This window comes from Schistocerca cancellata, chromosome 5 (genome assembly GCF_023864275.1).
Source record: "Schistocerca cancellata isolate TAMUIC-IGC-003103 chromosome 5, iqSchCanc2.1, whole genome shotgun sequence".
Classification (NCBI taxonomy): Eukaryota; Metazoa; Arthropoda; class Insecta; order Orthoptera; family Acrididae; genus Schistocerca; species Schistocerca cancellata.
Genome location: NC_064630.1, coordinates 250,842,847 through 250,859,038, shown reverse-complemented (window position 1 = coordinate 250,859,038; position 16,192 = coordinate 250,842,847). Strand labels below are relative to the sequence as shown.

The window sequence follows — 16,192 nt, the reverse complement described above, 5'->3', positions numbered from 1 at the left end:
CAAACCAAACCATCATTTGTCGCCTTAAAGGCATACTTGACTGTCAAGAAATCACCACGTCCAATCTAAAAAGTAATGTTCGCAACTGTTACGGGGCGATCCTCAATGACGCTACTAGGGCCACTCCTAATGCCTAGTATGAAATTTAAAGAGACTTCTTTCATATGTACAAACACACCTACCAACTTTCGTTTATGTCGCCCAACTACTACTTGGCATTATGATTTTTTCGGTCAGTGTACATACACATGATTGGTCGGTTCAGTCCACCTATGATAAATAACATTAAATAAAACTGTCAGTTTAGGTGTGTGAAATTAGATTTAGTGAAATCATAATTAGAAATCTGGCAATGTGGATGAGGTAATGAGCCTAGTTGGACGCACTACACATGCATTTAAGCAATAAACATGAATGTTTAAAGTTACACGCTTATGGGTGAATCACAGCTTCTGTGTATGCTACAGCACGACAGTGTCTCGTCCTCATGCTGACAGGTCATCTGTCGTTTGTTGGATGGGATACTCTCCTAATATCTCGCCCGACCATTAACTCGAGGCAGCGCTAGATTTTACGCTCTGTACGATAAATTTAATATCCTGTGGCCTGAAATGGGCCACAAATGCTACGGGTGGATGGAGTGGTGTTGTCATTGCTAGAGTACTGGATATTATTCTTGGTTTACTGTCCCTGTTAATACATGTCGATAAAAGTAATATTGCAAAACTTAAGTTTGGGGCGTCCATCGAATTGGCGCGTAAAATTGTGCTTTAAAAATCATTATGTTCTTAACGGGAAACAAACCAACGCTTTCATTCTGTAACAGGTGTCGTATGAAAGACTTGGAGATGCACTACTTGTCTATGGTGACATCAATTACACATTGCAAAAATAAAATTTCAAGTATTTGCCAAAACACCAGAGAAAATGCATCTAACGATTGTTAGGTGGGACACCATCTATAGTTGTTCTTTGTTTGTGTCCATTTATCTAGTGGCTCACATTTCTTGAATACTTTTAATCACATAGCCTTCTGTTCCAAGAAAGATATGTTTCAACAATGGGCAGCTCTTCAGGCTAATTCAGTTGATGTTTGGTTTGTGGGGCGCTCAACTGCACGGTTATCAGCACCCGTACTAATTCCCAACCTTTGTTCAGTCCAATATAGCCACTTTCATGAATGATGAAACGATGAGGACAACACAAACACCCAGTAATCTCGAGGTAGGTGAAACTCCCTGACCCCGCCGGGAACCGAACTCGAGACCCCGTGCTCGGGAAACGAGAACGCGACCGCAATACAACGAGCTGCGGACCTTCAGTTGAGTTACGAAGCACCGGACTCAAGTACGTATATTTGTATGTGGACGTTAGTTGAGTTTGTAATTTAGTTTCCCAATATTTTAGTATCCCTTTATTTTTAAAGCAGATCTGATGGTTACTTCGTGATACAGCGTAACCCTTAACACCGTTTATTTGATGTGATGCCGAAATTCTACTTAAATACTTTACGAGATAATGTGTTTCCCTAAGGCAATACGCCTGCTTTGTGTAACCTCTTTTTTATTGTAAAGATACGCTGTGACAAGAGTGCGTCACAATGACTACATGTAAGGTATCCACTGATGACACAAAAATCGGCTGTTACCTGCGATGGACTGCATGAACACAGTCTGACCGGTCCTGAGGCGTGCCAAGTCGAACAGACACAGGTAAGCCACCAAGAAGTTCAGACCGAGACCGACCGCATCTATCAGCCTGATGTTGTCCGGCACTGGGAAGCAATTCTTCCGCGGCACTTGGGCGATGCCGTGGAAAAGACCACCTTGCATTTTCAGACACAAAACCCGCTGCCCTTCCTGAAACGAAGAAAAACACTAATGAATCTCTCCCTTAAGACTGTTACCGAAGCAATTACTTGACATAACCTCACCTCTATGTCACAGACTTCATATCCGCTAGCTGGTGCGATTCCAGAGCACTCACTGCCCATGATGACCGGAAAGTCTGTGTTTCTGATTATGCCCAGGCGCAGGTAATTGTCCATGAAATTTAGACCGCAGTAAAAAACCTCCACTTCAACGAGATCATCCTCAATGAATTCTGGTACCGGTGCGTCCTCAACCTGCATGTATAGAAATACGTTAACAAGGATACAGATTAATATTTGTCCTCTGATATCCTACCTAGAAATTCCGAACTCATTATGTCATTTCATCAAAAATTGTCAGTAAACCTTAAGAGAGATGGAAAGGCGTTTTCTACATCTAATTATGTACTAGGTCCCGTTACAATGTGTAGCAGGGACAACTTGATACTAACATTAGCTATTTTCAGCCGTTTTCCATTCTCGTTTTGATGGATGGTAGAAAGACTTTCTGATGACTATGCAAGTGTTCCGATTTTTCCAGCTGCTCTAATGGTGCCTGAAGTATGTATGCAAGGGTGGTTTGTAATGTCTGGTGGGTGGTTTGTCATGTCTGGTGAATTTTCATGAAACAATGGAACATTTTTGTTGCACCTTTATGGTTGTAAATTTTATTATTAGAATGATCGTATAGAGAATTTCAAGAATGTACTGCATATAGTTTGTCGAAAGCCTTCTGAATGTTTGGTGCTCGACTGCAATTGAGAATTGAGAAAACAGTTTCATGCTGTTACTAACATTTTCATTCGAAAGGTTGGACTGCCGCCCAAGTCAAAACAGAATTAGATTAAGTTGATCTGGACTTTACACCATCACTGAAGATCATTTACTTTTGGATTGATTAATTTTATTGTGGCCAGATACAATTAAAGGTGAGCGTGCTCCAGCCGTCCAATTGAAGTCACCAAAAATGAAACCATTGACAATATTCATGATAGGGTAACGCAATACTCTAGGAACAGACAGAAAAAGGTCATTGTTCACAAAGTTCAAAATGTCTCTGATGTGGGGTCTGCGTGGGGTAAGATCAAGTGGGAGGTGCACCAATAATCAGTGTTGGGGCCACTCGTGTTCCTTATTTATATAAATGATATGCACTCTAGTACTACGGGTAACAAAGATTTCTGTTTGCCGATGACACTAGCTTGGTAGTAAAGGATGTTGTGTCCAACACTGGCTCGCTTTCAAATAGTGCAATTCATGACCTAAGTTCATGGCTTGTTGAAATTAAATTCTAAATCACAGTAACTAAATTTTTACAGTTTCTGAAACACAGTTCAAGAAAACCCAACGTTTTAATTTCACAGAATGGGCATATGATTAGTGAAACTGGACAGTTCAAATTTCTAGGTGTTCGGAAAGTAAACTGTCATGGAAAGTCCAGGTTCAGAATCTTGTTCAAAGACTTAATACTGTCATTTTTACTAATCGAAGGGTATCTGAAGTGATAGACACGAAAATTGGTCCGCTTATCATTCGCTTATTTCTTATGGTATTATATTTTGGGTTAACGCTTCCCATTCCAAAAGGATATTTCTGGCTCAGGAACGGGCGTTTCAGGCAATAGGTGCTTTAAGTTCACGAAGCTGTTGTAGATACCTGTTCACGAGTCTGGGTATTTTGAACTCTTGTGCAGTAAGTTTAGCAGTATACTGCTGCACCCATTATCAATAAGCTACCACTCGAATTCAAAAATCTTAGCAGTAATGCACGCACTTTCAAATCTAAACTGAAGAATTTCCTCAAGGGTCACTCCTATTTTGCCAAGGAATTCCTTGAAAAATTAGGCTGGGTCGTCTTATATTATTGATTGCGTTTAGTCAAACTTATGGATTGATTTTATTCGGTTTCATAAACATTTGATTTTTATCTGTTATTACTTTTATGTCGTAATTGCATGTACTGACACGTTCCTTGACCTTTGAGATTTGCTCATCAATTTGGTCCTGCGGAACTTTACGTGTAAATAAATAAATTAGTGAAATTACGAAGGCTGTGGGCATGTCAGCTGAGTGAGTGCATAATATCCTGAACGAATTTGCTATGAAGGAGCTGTGTGCGGGGTGAATGCCGCGATTGCTCACAGTCGACCAAAAGCGCATCCGGCACAAGCTTTGAATGCAATGTCTGTCGATGTTTAATCACAATCCCCAGTAGTTTCTGGGCCGATTTATGATTTGATGAAGCCTGAATCCATCATTACATACCAGAGTCAAAATGGCAGTCAAAACAATGGGAAAGGGCTGGTGAAAGTGCACCAAAGAAGGAAAGGACCACTTTGTCAGCTATTAAGAAGATAGCCACTGTCTTTTGGGATTCTCAAGGAATAATCCACATCATTAGTCGGAAAAATGCTGAACGATAGCTGGCCCTTACTATGCTTCATTGCTGGATAGTTTGAAACGAGTTGTCTGAAAAGAAGAGCAAGGTTGGCACGCAGAAATAGTTCTTTCTCCAGAATAACGCACCTCCCCACTAATCAGTGGTAGCAATGGCGAAAGTGCACGAACTGGGCTTTGAACTGGTTCCTAATCCACGCTGTTCACCAGATTTAGCCCCACGTAACTTCTTCCTGTCCCCTAACTTGACACTTTGGCTAGCCCGGTAGAAATTTTCATCAACTGGCAGGTGATCGTTGCAGTCAAAGATTATTTTGCAGAGCTTGTCATAACCTATTTATCCACAGTGATAAAGATGGAAGATAGGTGGGCCAAGTGGATGTCCATCAAAGAAGTAAAGAAAGAAACATTTTTTCTTGCCCTCTCACCACACTTCTGAAACCACCTTAGTATGATTGTGCCAGTAGGCAAGTGGAATATCTCTCCTCTAATACGGGTTCTCTGAATTTATCCGACTGGAGTTCACGACGGTTATGTCACCTTCCAGGTAATCCCACTTCAGTTCCCTCAACATTTCTGTTACGTTCTGGAATGGCCTATACCCACCAGTTCAAAACAATGTCGTCTGTCATTGTTGGCTGGGAGATCCCACAGCGTGGGTTCAAACACCTGATCGTAAAGGGAGTTGTTCTCCCGTGCGAATGGTCCTCTTTTCCCTGTGGGTATGTGACAGATGTCTGGTGTGCGCATTTGTGAAGTGTAGGTGAGGGTATGTATAACCGAACCACGGTATTATTGCTCGTGGCATCCGGTGGCCGTTGTCGGCAATACACGGTGTTCATGTAATAAACAAGTACCGTGGTGACTAAGTAAGAACATTGTGCCAATTGGTTCAGCGTGTCCTCGTGAAATATAGCGATACAGCATCACGATAAGCCGACAGCTCTCTCTCTCTCTCTCTCTCTCTCTCTCTCTCTCTCTCTCTCTCTCGAGTCGCCGACGAAAAGCCTCCCCCCTAATAGCAGCAGGGTGGTGGCCGAGCTTAAAGTCCCCATCAGAACGTTATCACCATCAACAGTGCCACATGACGTCACATAACGAGACACTGCGTAGAGGTCTGAAATTTAACCCAGGCCACTGGCGCAAAAAACTTGCGGTCAAGAGCCTTATGTCAACAACCCTCCTGCCATTGCTGACCGAATACTGGCAGCAAAAATCTCGTCCAACACCAGGATTCGAATCGGCTGATCTCCGTGTCGAGAACCACGAAACAGGCATCCTTCCCTGTTCTGAGATGTGAAATGACAAAGAGGTAATGGAGCACGGGATGTGTAGTCGGTATCTTTTTAATAATGTTGTTGTTGTTGTTTTCAGTCTTGAGACTGGTTTGATGCAGCTCTCCATGCTACTCTATCCTGTGCAAGCTTCTTCATCTCCCAGTATCTACTGCAACCTACATCCTTCTGAATCTGCTTAGTGTATTCATCTCTTGGTCTCCCTCTACGATTTTTACCCTCCACACTGCCCTCCAATGCTAAATTTGTGATCCCTTGATGCCTCAAAACATGTCCTACCAAACGATCCCTTCTTCTAGTCAAGTTGTGCCACAAACTTCTCTTCTCCCCAATCCTATTCAATACCTCATCATTAGTTACGTGATCTACCCACCTTATCTTCAGCATTCTTCTGTAGCACCACATTTCGAAAGCTTCTATTCTCTTCTTGTCCAAACTAGTTATCGTCCATGTTTCACTTCCATACATGGCTACACTCCATACAAATACTTTCAGAAACGACTTCCTGACAAATCTATACTTGATGTTAACAAATTCCTCTTCTTGAGAAACGCTTTCCTTGCCATTGCCAGTCTACATTTTATATCCTCTCTACTTCGACCATCATCGGTTATTTTACTCCCTAAATAGCAAAACTCCTTTACTACTTTAAGTGTCTCATTCCCTAATCTAATTCCCTCAGCATCACCCGACTTAATTTGACTACATTCCATTATCCTCGTTTTGCTTTTGTTGATGTTCATCTTATATCCTCCTTTCAAGACACTGTTCATTCCGTTCAACTGCTCTTCCAAGTCCTTTGCTGTCTCTGACAGAATTACAATGTCATCGACGAACATCAAAGTTTTTATTTCTTCTCCATGAATTTTAATACCTACTCCGAATTTTTCTTTTGTTTCCTTTACTGCTTGCTCAATATACAGATTGAATAACATCGGGGAGAGGCTACAACCCTGTCTTACTCCTTTCCCAACCACTGCTTCCCTTTCATGCCCCTCGACTCTTATAACTGCCATCTAGTTTCTGTACAAATTGTAAATAGCCTTTCGCTCCCTGTATTTTACCCCTGCCACCTTCAGAATTTGAAAGAGTATTCCAGTTAACATTGTCAAAAGCTTTCTCTAAGTCTACAAATTCTAGAAACGTAGGTTTGCCTTTTCTTAATCTTTCTTCTAGGATAAGTCGTAAGGTCAGTATTGCCTCACGTGTTCCAACATTTCTACGGAATCCAAACTGATCTTCCCCGAGGTCGGCTTCTACCAGTTTTCCCATTCGTCTGTAAAGAATTCGCGTTAGAATTTTGCAGCTGTGACTTATTAAACTGATAGTTCGGTACTTTTCACATCTGTCAACACCTGCTTTCTTTGGGATTGGAATTATTATATTCTTCTTGAAGTCTGAGGGTATTTCGCCTGTCTCATACATCGTGCTCACCAGATGGTAGAGTTTTTTCATGACTGGCTCTCCCGAGGCCATCAGTAGTTCAAATGGAATGTTGTCTACTCCCGGGGCCTTGTTTCGTCTCAGGTCTTTCAGTGCTCTGTCGAACTCTTCACGCACTATCTTATCTCCCATTTCGTCTTCATCTACATCCTCTTCCATTTCCATAATATTGTCCTCAAGTACATCGCCCTTGTATAAACCCTCTATATACTCCTTCCACCTTTCTACCTTCCCTTCTTTGCTTAGAACTGGGTTGCCATCTGAGCTCTTGATATTCATACAAGTGGTTCTCTTCTCTCCAAAGGTCTCTTTAATTTTCCTGTAGGCAGTATCTATCTTACCCCTAGTGAGACAAGCCTCTACATCCTTACATTTGTCCTCTAGCCATCCCTGCTTAGCCATTTTGCACTTCCTGTCGATATCATTTTTGAGACGTTTTTATTCCTTTTTGCCTGCTTCATTTACTGCATTTTTATATTTTCTCCTTTCATCAATTAAATTCAATATTTCTTCTGTTACCCAAGGATTTCTATTAGCCCTCGTCTTTTTACCTACTTGATCCTCTGCTGCCTTCACTACTTCATCCCTCAGAGCTACCCATTCTTCTTCTACTGTATTTCTTTCCCCCATTCCTGTCAATTGTTCTCTTATGCTCTCCCTGAAACGCTCTACAACCTCTGGTTCTTTCAGTTTATCCAGGTCCCATCTCCTTAAATTCCCACCTTTTTGCAGTTTCTTCAGTTTCAATCTGCAGTTCATAACCAATAGATTGTGGTCAGAATCCACATCTGCCCCAGGAAATGTCTTACAATTTAAAACCTGGTTCCTAAATCTCTGTCTTACCATTATATAATCAATCTGATACCTTTTAGTATCTCCAGGATTCTTCCATGTATACAGCCTCCTTTTATGGTTCTTGAACCAAGTGTTAGCTATGATTAAGTTATGCTCTGTGCAAAATTCTACAAGGCGGCTTCCTCTTTCATTCCTTCCCCCCAATCCATATTCACCTACTATGTTTCCTTCTCTCCCTTTTCCTACTGACGAATTCCAGTCACCCATGACTAGTAAATTTTCGTCTCCCTTCACTACCTGAATAATTTCTTTTATCTCGTCATACATTTCATCTATTTCTTCATCATCTGCAGAGGTAGTTGGCATATAAACTTGTACTACTGTAGTAGGCATGGGCTTTGTGTCTATCTTGGCCACAATAATGCGTTCACTATGCTGTTTGTAGTAGCTAACCCGCACTCCTACTTTTTTATTCATTATTAAACCTACTCCTGCATTACCCCTACTTGATTTTGTATTTATAACCCTGTAATTACCTGACCAAAAGTCTTGTTCCTCCTGCCACCGAACTTCACTCATTCCCACTATATCTAACTTTAACCTATCCATTTCCCTTTTTAAATTTTCTAACCTACCTGCCCGATTAAGGGATCTGACAGTCCACGCTCCGATCCGTAGAACGCCAGTTTTCTTTCTCCTGATAACGACGTCCTCCTGAGTAGTCCCCGCCCGGAGATCCGAATGTGGGACTATTTCACTTCCGGAATATTTTACCCAAGAGGACGCCATCATCATTTAATCATACAGTAGAGCTGCATGTCCTCGGGAAAAATTACGGCCGTAGTTTCCCCTTGCTTTCAGCCGTTCGCAGTACCAGCACAGCAAGGCCTTTATGGTTAATGTTACAAGGCCAGATCAGTCAATCATCCAGACTTGCCCCTGCAAGTACTGAAAAGGCTGCTGCCCCTCTTAAGTAACCACATGTTTGTCTGGCCTCTCAACAGATACCCCTCCGTTGTGGTTGCACCTAGGGTACGGCCATCTGTATCGCTGAGGCACGCAAGCCTCCCCACCAACGGCAAGGTCCATGGTTCATGGGGGGAGGTTTTTAATAATAATGTTTTTAATTCCTGAATTCATTATAAATTCACTATTATTAATAATCACAAATACCATTAGCAAGTTTATGTACTGCCATGTAAGCAAAAATCTATAGGTCGCTGGAGAAGCTGCTTGAGGATGTTCGGATATGAACTTTTCACACTGCACACTTCCGTACGATAATCACTTATTTCTCTTAACTGCAATTCCCAGAACATTATCTCATGTGGTAGACATTACCTCCAATCTTGCCTACAGACCAACCGTTTTCGATCACGTAGCAGAGAGGACTCAGGTTTTTTGTTAACTGATCAACGTGTTGGTGTCAGTTCAGTTTACAATGTGTATGGGTAACTAGGAACTTTCACGCGTAGAGCCTTAGCTAATGAAATCAAATTACGGGGAATCGTGCCTTCTTTTTGGTTCCCGATTAATCACGCAAGGAAGAAAAGCAAGTAACGTAGATTAACACGAGTACTTTTTGTCACACTCGTCTTCGACTGGTCTGATGCGGTTCACCAAGAATTCCTCTCTTGTACCAACCTCTTCGTCTCAGATTAGCATCTGCATCCTCAATCATCTGTTGGATGTATTCCAGTCTCTGGGTTCCTCTACAGTTTTTACTCTCTACAGCTCTCTCTAGTACCATGAAAGTTATTTCGTGATGCCTTATCCGATGTTCTACAATCCTGCCCCCCCCCCCCTTCTTGTCAATGTTGTCCATGTATTCCTCTCCCCGCCGATTCTGCACAGAACGTCCCCAGTCCTTTCCTTACCAGGCCATCTGATTTTCAACGTTCTTCTGTAGCACTACATCTCAAATGCTTCGATTCTCTTCTGTTCTGGTTTTCCCACAGTTCATGTTTCACTACCAAATAATGCCCTGCTCCAAAAGTAAATCCTCTGAAATTTTTTTTCGCAAGTTAAGTCCTATGTTTGGTGCTCCCAGACTTCACTTTGCCAGCAGTGCCTTTCTTGACGCTACTAGCCTGCTTTTTGTGTCCGCCTTGCTCCGTCCATCAGGGGTTATTTTGTTGTCTAGCTAGCAGAATTCCTTAACTTCGTCTACTTCGTGATCCCATTTCTGATAGGTTTCTCGCCGTTCTCATTTTTGCTGGTTCTCATTACTTTCGTCTTTCTTCAGTTTACTCTCAATCCATAGTCTGTACTCACTAGACTTCATTCCATGCAGCAGATCCTGTCCTTCACTTTCATTAAGAAGAGCATTGTCATCAGCGAATCTAATCTTTGCTCTCCCTTCACCTTGAATTTTAATCCTACTCTTGTACCTTTCTTTTATTTCATTAATTGCTCTTTCGATGTATGCGTTGAACAGTAGGGGGTGGAAAACCACATTCCTGCCTTGCACCCTTTTCAATCCGAGCACTTCACTTCATTCTTGGCCTTCCATTCTTATAGATCCCTCTTGGCTCTTTTACATATGATATATTGCACGTGTTTCCCTATAGCTTACCAGTATTTTTCTCAGAACCTGAAACATCTTGCGCCATTTGCCATTGTCTAACGCGCTTTCAGCTCGACAAATCCTACGACTGTGCCTTGATTTTTCATTAGTCGTGCCTCCATTATACTTCTTTCCGAAACTCAAACTGATCGTCATTTAAAACATGAAGTTTTCTTTTCCACTCTTCTAAATGTTATTCTTGACACAATGACTGTCATAATTCTCACAATTGTCGGCTCTAGCACTCTTCGGAATCGTGTGGATGATGATTTTCTGAAAGTCACAAGGCATATCGCCAGACACACGTTCTACTAACCATCATGAATAGTCATCTTGTCACTTCAACGATTTTAGAAACCACCCCTTGTGATTTATTCGATTTTAAGTCTTCTAAAGCTCTTAAATTCTGATTCAAATACTGGATGCCTAATCTCATTTCTTCTATCACGTCATCAGAAAAGCCTTCCCCCATAGAGGCCTGCAATGTATTCTTTCCATCTATACACTCTCTCCTCTGAATTTGATGGTGAAATTCCAGCTGCAGACCTAATGTTACTATCCTTGCTTTAAATTTCACTGAAGGATGTTTTGACTTTTCTGAAGTAGTAGTCCGTCTTTCCGACGATCGTTCCTTTTTCGATATAATCAGATTTTTCTTTCAGCCATTTCTCGTAAGCTTTCCTGCACTTCCTATTTATTTCATTCCAAGTGAAATATTTCTACATTCCTGAACATTTTTGTACTTATTTCACTGATAAACTGACATTTCCTCTGCCACCAATGGCTTCTCCGAACTTATCTTCTTTGTACCTATATGTTTTCTTTCCAAGTTGTCATTTCCTCCTTCAGCGATGTCCATTACTCTTTAAATGAACTGCCTACTGACCTATTCCCATCACAATATCTATAGCCTTAGAGAACATCAAGCGTATCTCTTCATCCCTTAGTACTTCCGTATCCCTCTTTGCGCATTGGTTCTTCCTACCTTAACCTATTCTTCATCACTGCTAAAATGTGATCCGAGTCTATATCTGCTCTTGGATATGCCTTACAATCCGGTATGTTATTTCGGTATCTCTGCCTGGCCATGCTGTAATCTCACCGAAATCTTCACGTATCTTCTGGTCTTTCCCAGTGTACCACCACCTCACAGGTTTCATTAACAGAATTTCCGCTGTTACTACCTGAAATTTATAACAGAACTCAGTCTTCTCCTCTCTCATTCCTGTTACCAGGCACATATTCGTCCGTGTCCGTTTCTTCTACTCATTCCCCCACAACTGCAGTCCAATACCCCTCGACAGATTTTTATCTCCCTTACGCACTATAATACCAGTTCAATATCCTCATACTATATCTGTTCATTTTCAGATTGCGATGTCGGCATGTATATCTGAATTACCGTTGTTGGTATCGGTTTGCCGTCGACTCTGTTGAGAATAAACCTCTCACTGAACTGTTCTCAGTAACTAATTCTTTGTTCAATCTTCCTATTCACCATGAATCCTACCCTGTTATACCATTTCCTGCATCTGACCATGAAGTCTTTTCTCCTTACCATTTCATTTCAGTGACCCGCACTATATCTAGACTGAGCCTTACCATTTCCCTTTACAGAATCTCTAGCTTTTCCACCATATTTAAACTTCTGACCAGTACATGGAATTACTGATGTTTTTCCTAACAACCCCGTATAACTGAATTTATCCCTCGTGTGAAATAAGCGATGACGATTCTGTATGGTTTTAGTCACTGCACCAGATACAAAGGACGTTCTTGTAATCAACGGAAGTCTTCACACCCTGACTTTTTACTTAATCGTGACGGCTCCAATGCAACACGTTTCTTCGTGAAGAAAAATGGGGATTTCAAAAATGAGAGACCAACAAATTGGCGACCAAGCTCTGCCTGCCGTGACAAGGCACACTGTATGGAGATTTGAGGTGAGAGAGAATTAAAATACTATGACATCAGCCTTAAGTTCGTGTGTCCACCTGCGACACATCACGGAGACAACAATTTTAATTATTAGTTGTACCCTCACGTCCTTAACAGAGTTATGAGACTGGGTTAATTTAGATCGTGCCTCGCAAAGTTACTCGGCATCAAATAGCCCAAAGCCTCAGCTTGTGGGACGAAGCTGAAGACATACGCCAGAAAGCGTCGGATAGGATACGATCACAGTAACCAGTGCTGAATGGAAGATAAGCTAGTCAACCGCGTCTCCTGGGCATGGTGCTCTTGTCAGATCCACTATGGACTACACAGCTATCGCCTCTGGCTAAGAAATTTAAACACGCAGCGCTTGTGTCCGGTATATATAAAATTCGGCACTCAATTAGGTACTGCGTCTATCTCAAGATTTGTCGGCCTAATATCTACATAAGATTAAAGTTCAGCTACTACTCCCGTTGTTTCAGACAATTCGACGCGACTTCTACGAGATGAACCGGCGGTCTTCAAACTAGAGAACAGCACCCTGAGAGGACTGATCGATTGAACTACACGCAGGCCTAACATGCCAGTAGATGTATGTGATGGTTACGACGAGTAGTGTACGCAAATTACGCAAATGCAAAACCGTCTGGCAAGTTCGAAGGTGTCATCCTTTCCACCACATTGAGTAAAGTAAATGTTTTATAGAGCACCGATGCTCAATTTCAAACATTTACACTTAGCATGGTCGTCAATGGACATTAAAATCAACAGATATTAAGACGACAAAACAAAACTAGGAATGAAACTGCAAACTTGAGATAAGTGTATTCCATAACGAATGAAAGCGGAGCACAACTGAAATGCTTGATCTCCACTGCACCCCATTTAAAACATCCGAAGACGTAGCTCATGACCGAATAGTGAGTGAGTGTTGGGAAGAGAGATCTTAGTATCTAGTCGTGTGATTAACGGTCATTCTGTATCGCTTGGCGACGAGATGTTAAACTTCCACTGTCTCTGGTTGGTGTGCGGTAGAACAGTTTGGGTGTACTAAACGTCAACAGTTACAACAACTGTTCTTGTAACTTAAATTTTAAAACTTAAGTCTGAATGCAGCGAAGGTTTTTTGTCCTTTAATTTAAAAATATTTATAGTTTCTCGACACTTTCAACTCAGGCGATGTAGGAAACTATTGTATGGTCTAACCCATTACACTGAAGTACTGTCTAAAGCCTAAACAGCATTTTGGTACTATTAATAATGATGCACTATTATTCATCAAATTTGAGCAGGTCGTGTGCATTTTGTAAACTTATGCATATCTAAAATAAGTTTTCTGGGGCACACTCATAGATCCACTTCTTGGTAGAAAGTTAATATGAGGGTCTATAATCCACCCCTACGAGAAATATGACGAACCAATTTACATGAAAGACCACACCTTAGTACAGAGTCTCTTCCCTGGCAATCAGAAATTTGAAACATCTGAGCATCTACAGCTCTTACTTGCTAGAAGATGAGGTAAATTTTAAAACAGTAGAACGTTTGTGACGCAATATGTGGATACTCCACCATGAACTCTATTCAAAGCCTTTATAGTGCCTTCGAAACACCAAAAATTTACAATAAATTTGTTTACGTCAATACAAAGGGATAGTGACATTCAGGAGAGGCAAGGGCACTAACTATCAGATCATCTACTTCAATTGCCACATTAGATTTACAACATGAGCCCTACAGTTTTTTCAACAGGTAAGATGAAGGCATAATGGCAAGATTTAAAAACGAATTATAGTCTGAAAGACATAAAAATTAAGAGTGACACTTAGTATATTCTAGACATTATTGAACAAATAACTACTTAGAAAAAATCTGTAGATTCTTACCTTGATTCTGTTGAAGTCCCCATGCCCATTCAACGTAATTGCTTGCTCCATGTAAGTGTCATGGATGGATGGCTCCTTCTGAAAATAGAAATCGTCTCTTATTACTGAATCAGAGAGAGAGAGAGAGAGAGAGAGAGAGAGAGAGAGAGAGAGAGAGAGAGAGAGAGGGGGGGGGGGGGGAGGGGAGTTGTTCGTGAGTTTTTATGTTTAGCTGGTAAGAGCTTCCACCGCTAAGTTTCAAATTCGAGTGCCGGTCCTACACACGTGTTAATCTGCAACGTAGTTTCAAAGTAGCATAAGTGAAACTGTAGATTGAAAGGTTCATTCTGTTGTATGTAATTTTTGCTGACGTCAGAAGTCTGCCGGAACCTTTTGATGAGATGTAATCACCTAGGTGTCCTACCGAAGAGGAGCGCGCCGTTTTCCAAGAAATTAATGAAAACGTACGAAGGTAAATTCAGATGTGGTTTGGAGGCTAGTTGTGAAGTTCTGTAACGCCGAATTGCAACTACGTGCGGACGATGAGTTACACTGATACTTTAATATATAAGCTCCGCTCTCCATATGCAGAGAAGAGTTCGACACGTATGCGACAGGCAATTCCTTGATAATAAACATTGCAAAGCACATTGCCTGTCTGTGTTTTTCCAATGTTATTAGCCTAATGATGACCTCAGCGTATATTATATCTCACTTGATAGTATATCACTAGGCAAATTCCTGGAGCCAAGAATTTTAACAAAGAGAACAACCGCACTTTTATGAAGATATGTACCATTCATTCAATCACCATCATTAGTATATCAGCGTGTGCGATACATTCTTACTAACTTTTTTAAATGAATTTTACATTATGCGCATATTTAATCATCTCGTACAGTGGGCTTTCGATTGTTGTAATTTGTTTCCTACCAGCGGATGACCGAACCGGCATTCAACGCTGAACTGTACTTTCTTCCATGAAAGCTATGACAATTGACGATTACTAATTTACTTCTTAAAACTGACCATCACACACTATTGCAAAAGAATTATTTAAAAATTACAAATCTAATAATGTTTGTACCGTGAACTACAAAGGGATAGACAACTTGAATTTAAAAGATGAAACACATTGGACAAATATTTCATAATCACGCCTCTACGTCGTTACGTAGTATAGTACACATATTTGTTCCATTCTCTTACTTTATTCGTTTTCTCTCCTGTTTGATTCTCCCTTCTCTGTTTATGCAATACATTTCATTAACAAAATAATCCTATTAAGTGATTGTTACAATTTTTATTATACTTTTCTCGGAACGGCTTGTCGCAGGGTACGTGAGATTTTCTGGTAGTTAATTTCCTCCGACTTCTCACGTATGCTGCATTCTGGCGGCTTCATGTCACTGACTACTTATTTAGGTCGTTTTCAACCTTTTTCGCTTCTTTCCCTGGTTTTCTATCAACTTCATGTTAATTAGCTCCATAAGCTTGTTCTTGTGAATGCTAGCATTTTATCTTAAATGGAGTAACAAAGTTTCAGTTACAGCCAGTCATTTATTTAACCAGCCACTTCATTTAACTTTCCTAAATTTACGTTCAAAATTTTGAATTTCAGTATAAGTAACTGCAAAATCAGTCTTTCTGATTCATTTATTTTCTCGTGAACTGTTGTGTTGCGGAAAAGCGTGATTTCCTTTCGTTGCCACGCCAGTTAGTATCCGCTTGATAGCTATTATCTTTCTTATGATTTAGGATATTCATTACCCAAGGGGGCTGGCGACTGTTTAATTATGCTTTTTTTGCTAATCAGTAGTTTTTGTATTGAATGTACGTGGTATCGTTTTCCCCTACGTGGTTCGTTACAAAATGAATTTCAGGATCTGTTGAATGGAATGAACAGCCTAATGAGTACGTAATATGGATAGAGTAAATCGAAGGAAGACCAATGAAGTGAGAGGTAGCAGATGTAAGAACACCGAGGAACTTAGCAGAAATGGGGGATCACAAAGTAGACAAAG

The 16,192-nt window shown here is 40.9% G+C and overlaps 1 protein-coding gene across 1 annotated transcript in view; it reads right to left on the bottom strand.

Annotated features, from left to right (window-relative positions):
• LOC126188469 (synaptic vesicle membrane protein VAT-1 homolog) overlaps positions 1 to 16,192 on the bottom strand; it is a 64,049-nt gene that overhangs the window by 18,580 nt on the left and 29,277 nt on the right. Inside the window, exons 3-5 of the mRNA XM_049930073.1 lie at positions 14,190 to 14,267; positions 1,934 to 2,125; positions 1,649 to 1,859 (exon numbers count right to left, since the gene is read on the bottom strand). Of these exons, the coding sequence (XP_049786030.1) occupies positions 1,649 to 1,859; positions 1,934 to 2,125; positions 14,190 to 14,267 (481 nt within the window). The remainder of the gene's footprint in view (positions 1 to 1,648; positions 1,860 to 1,933; positions 2,126 to 14,189; positions 14,268 to 16,192) is intronic.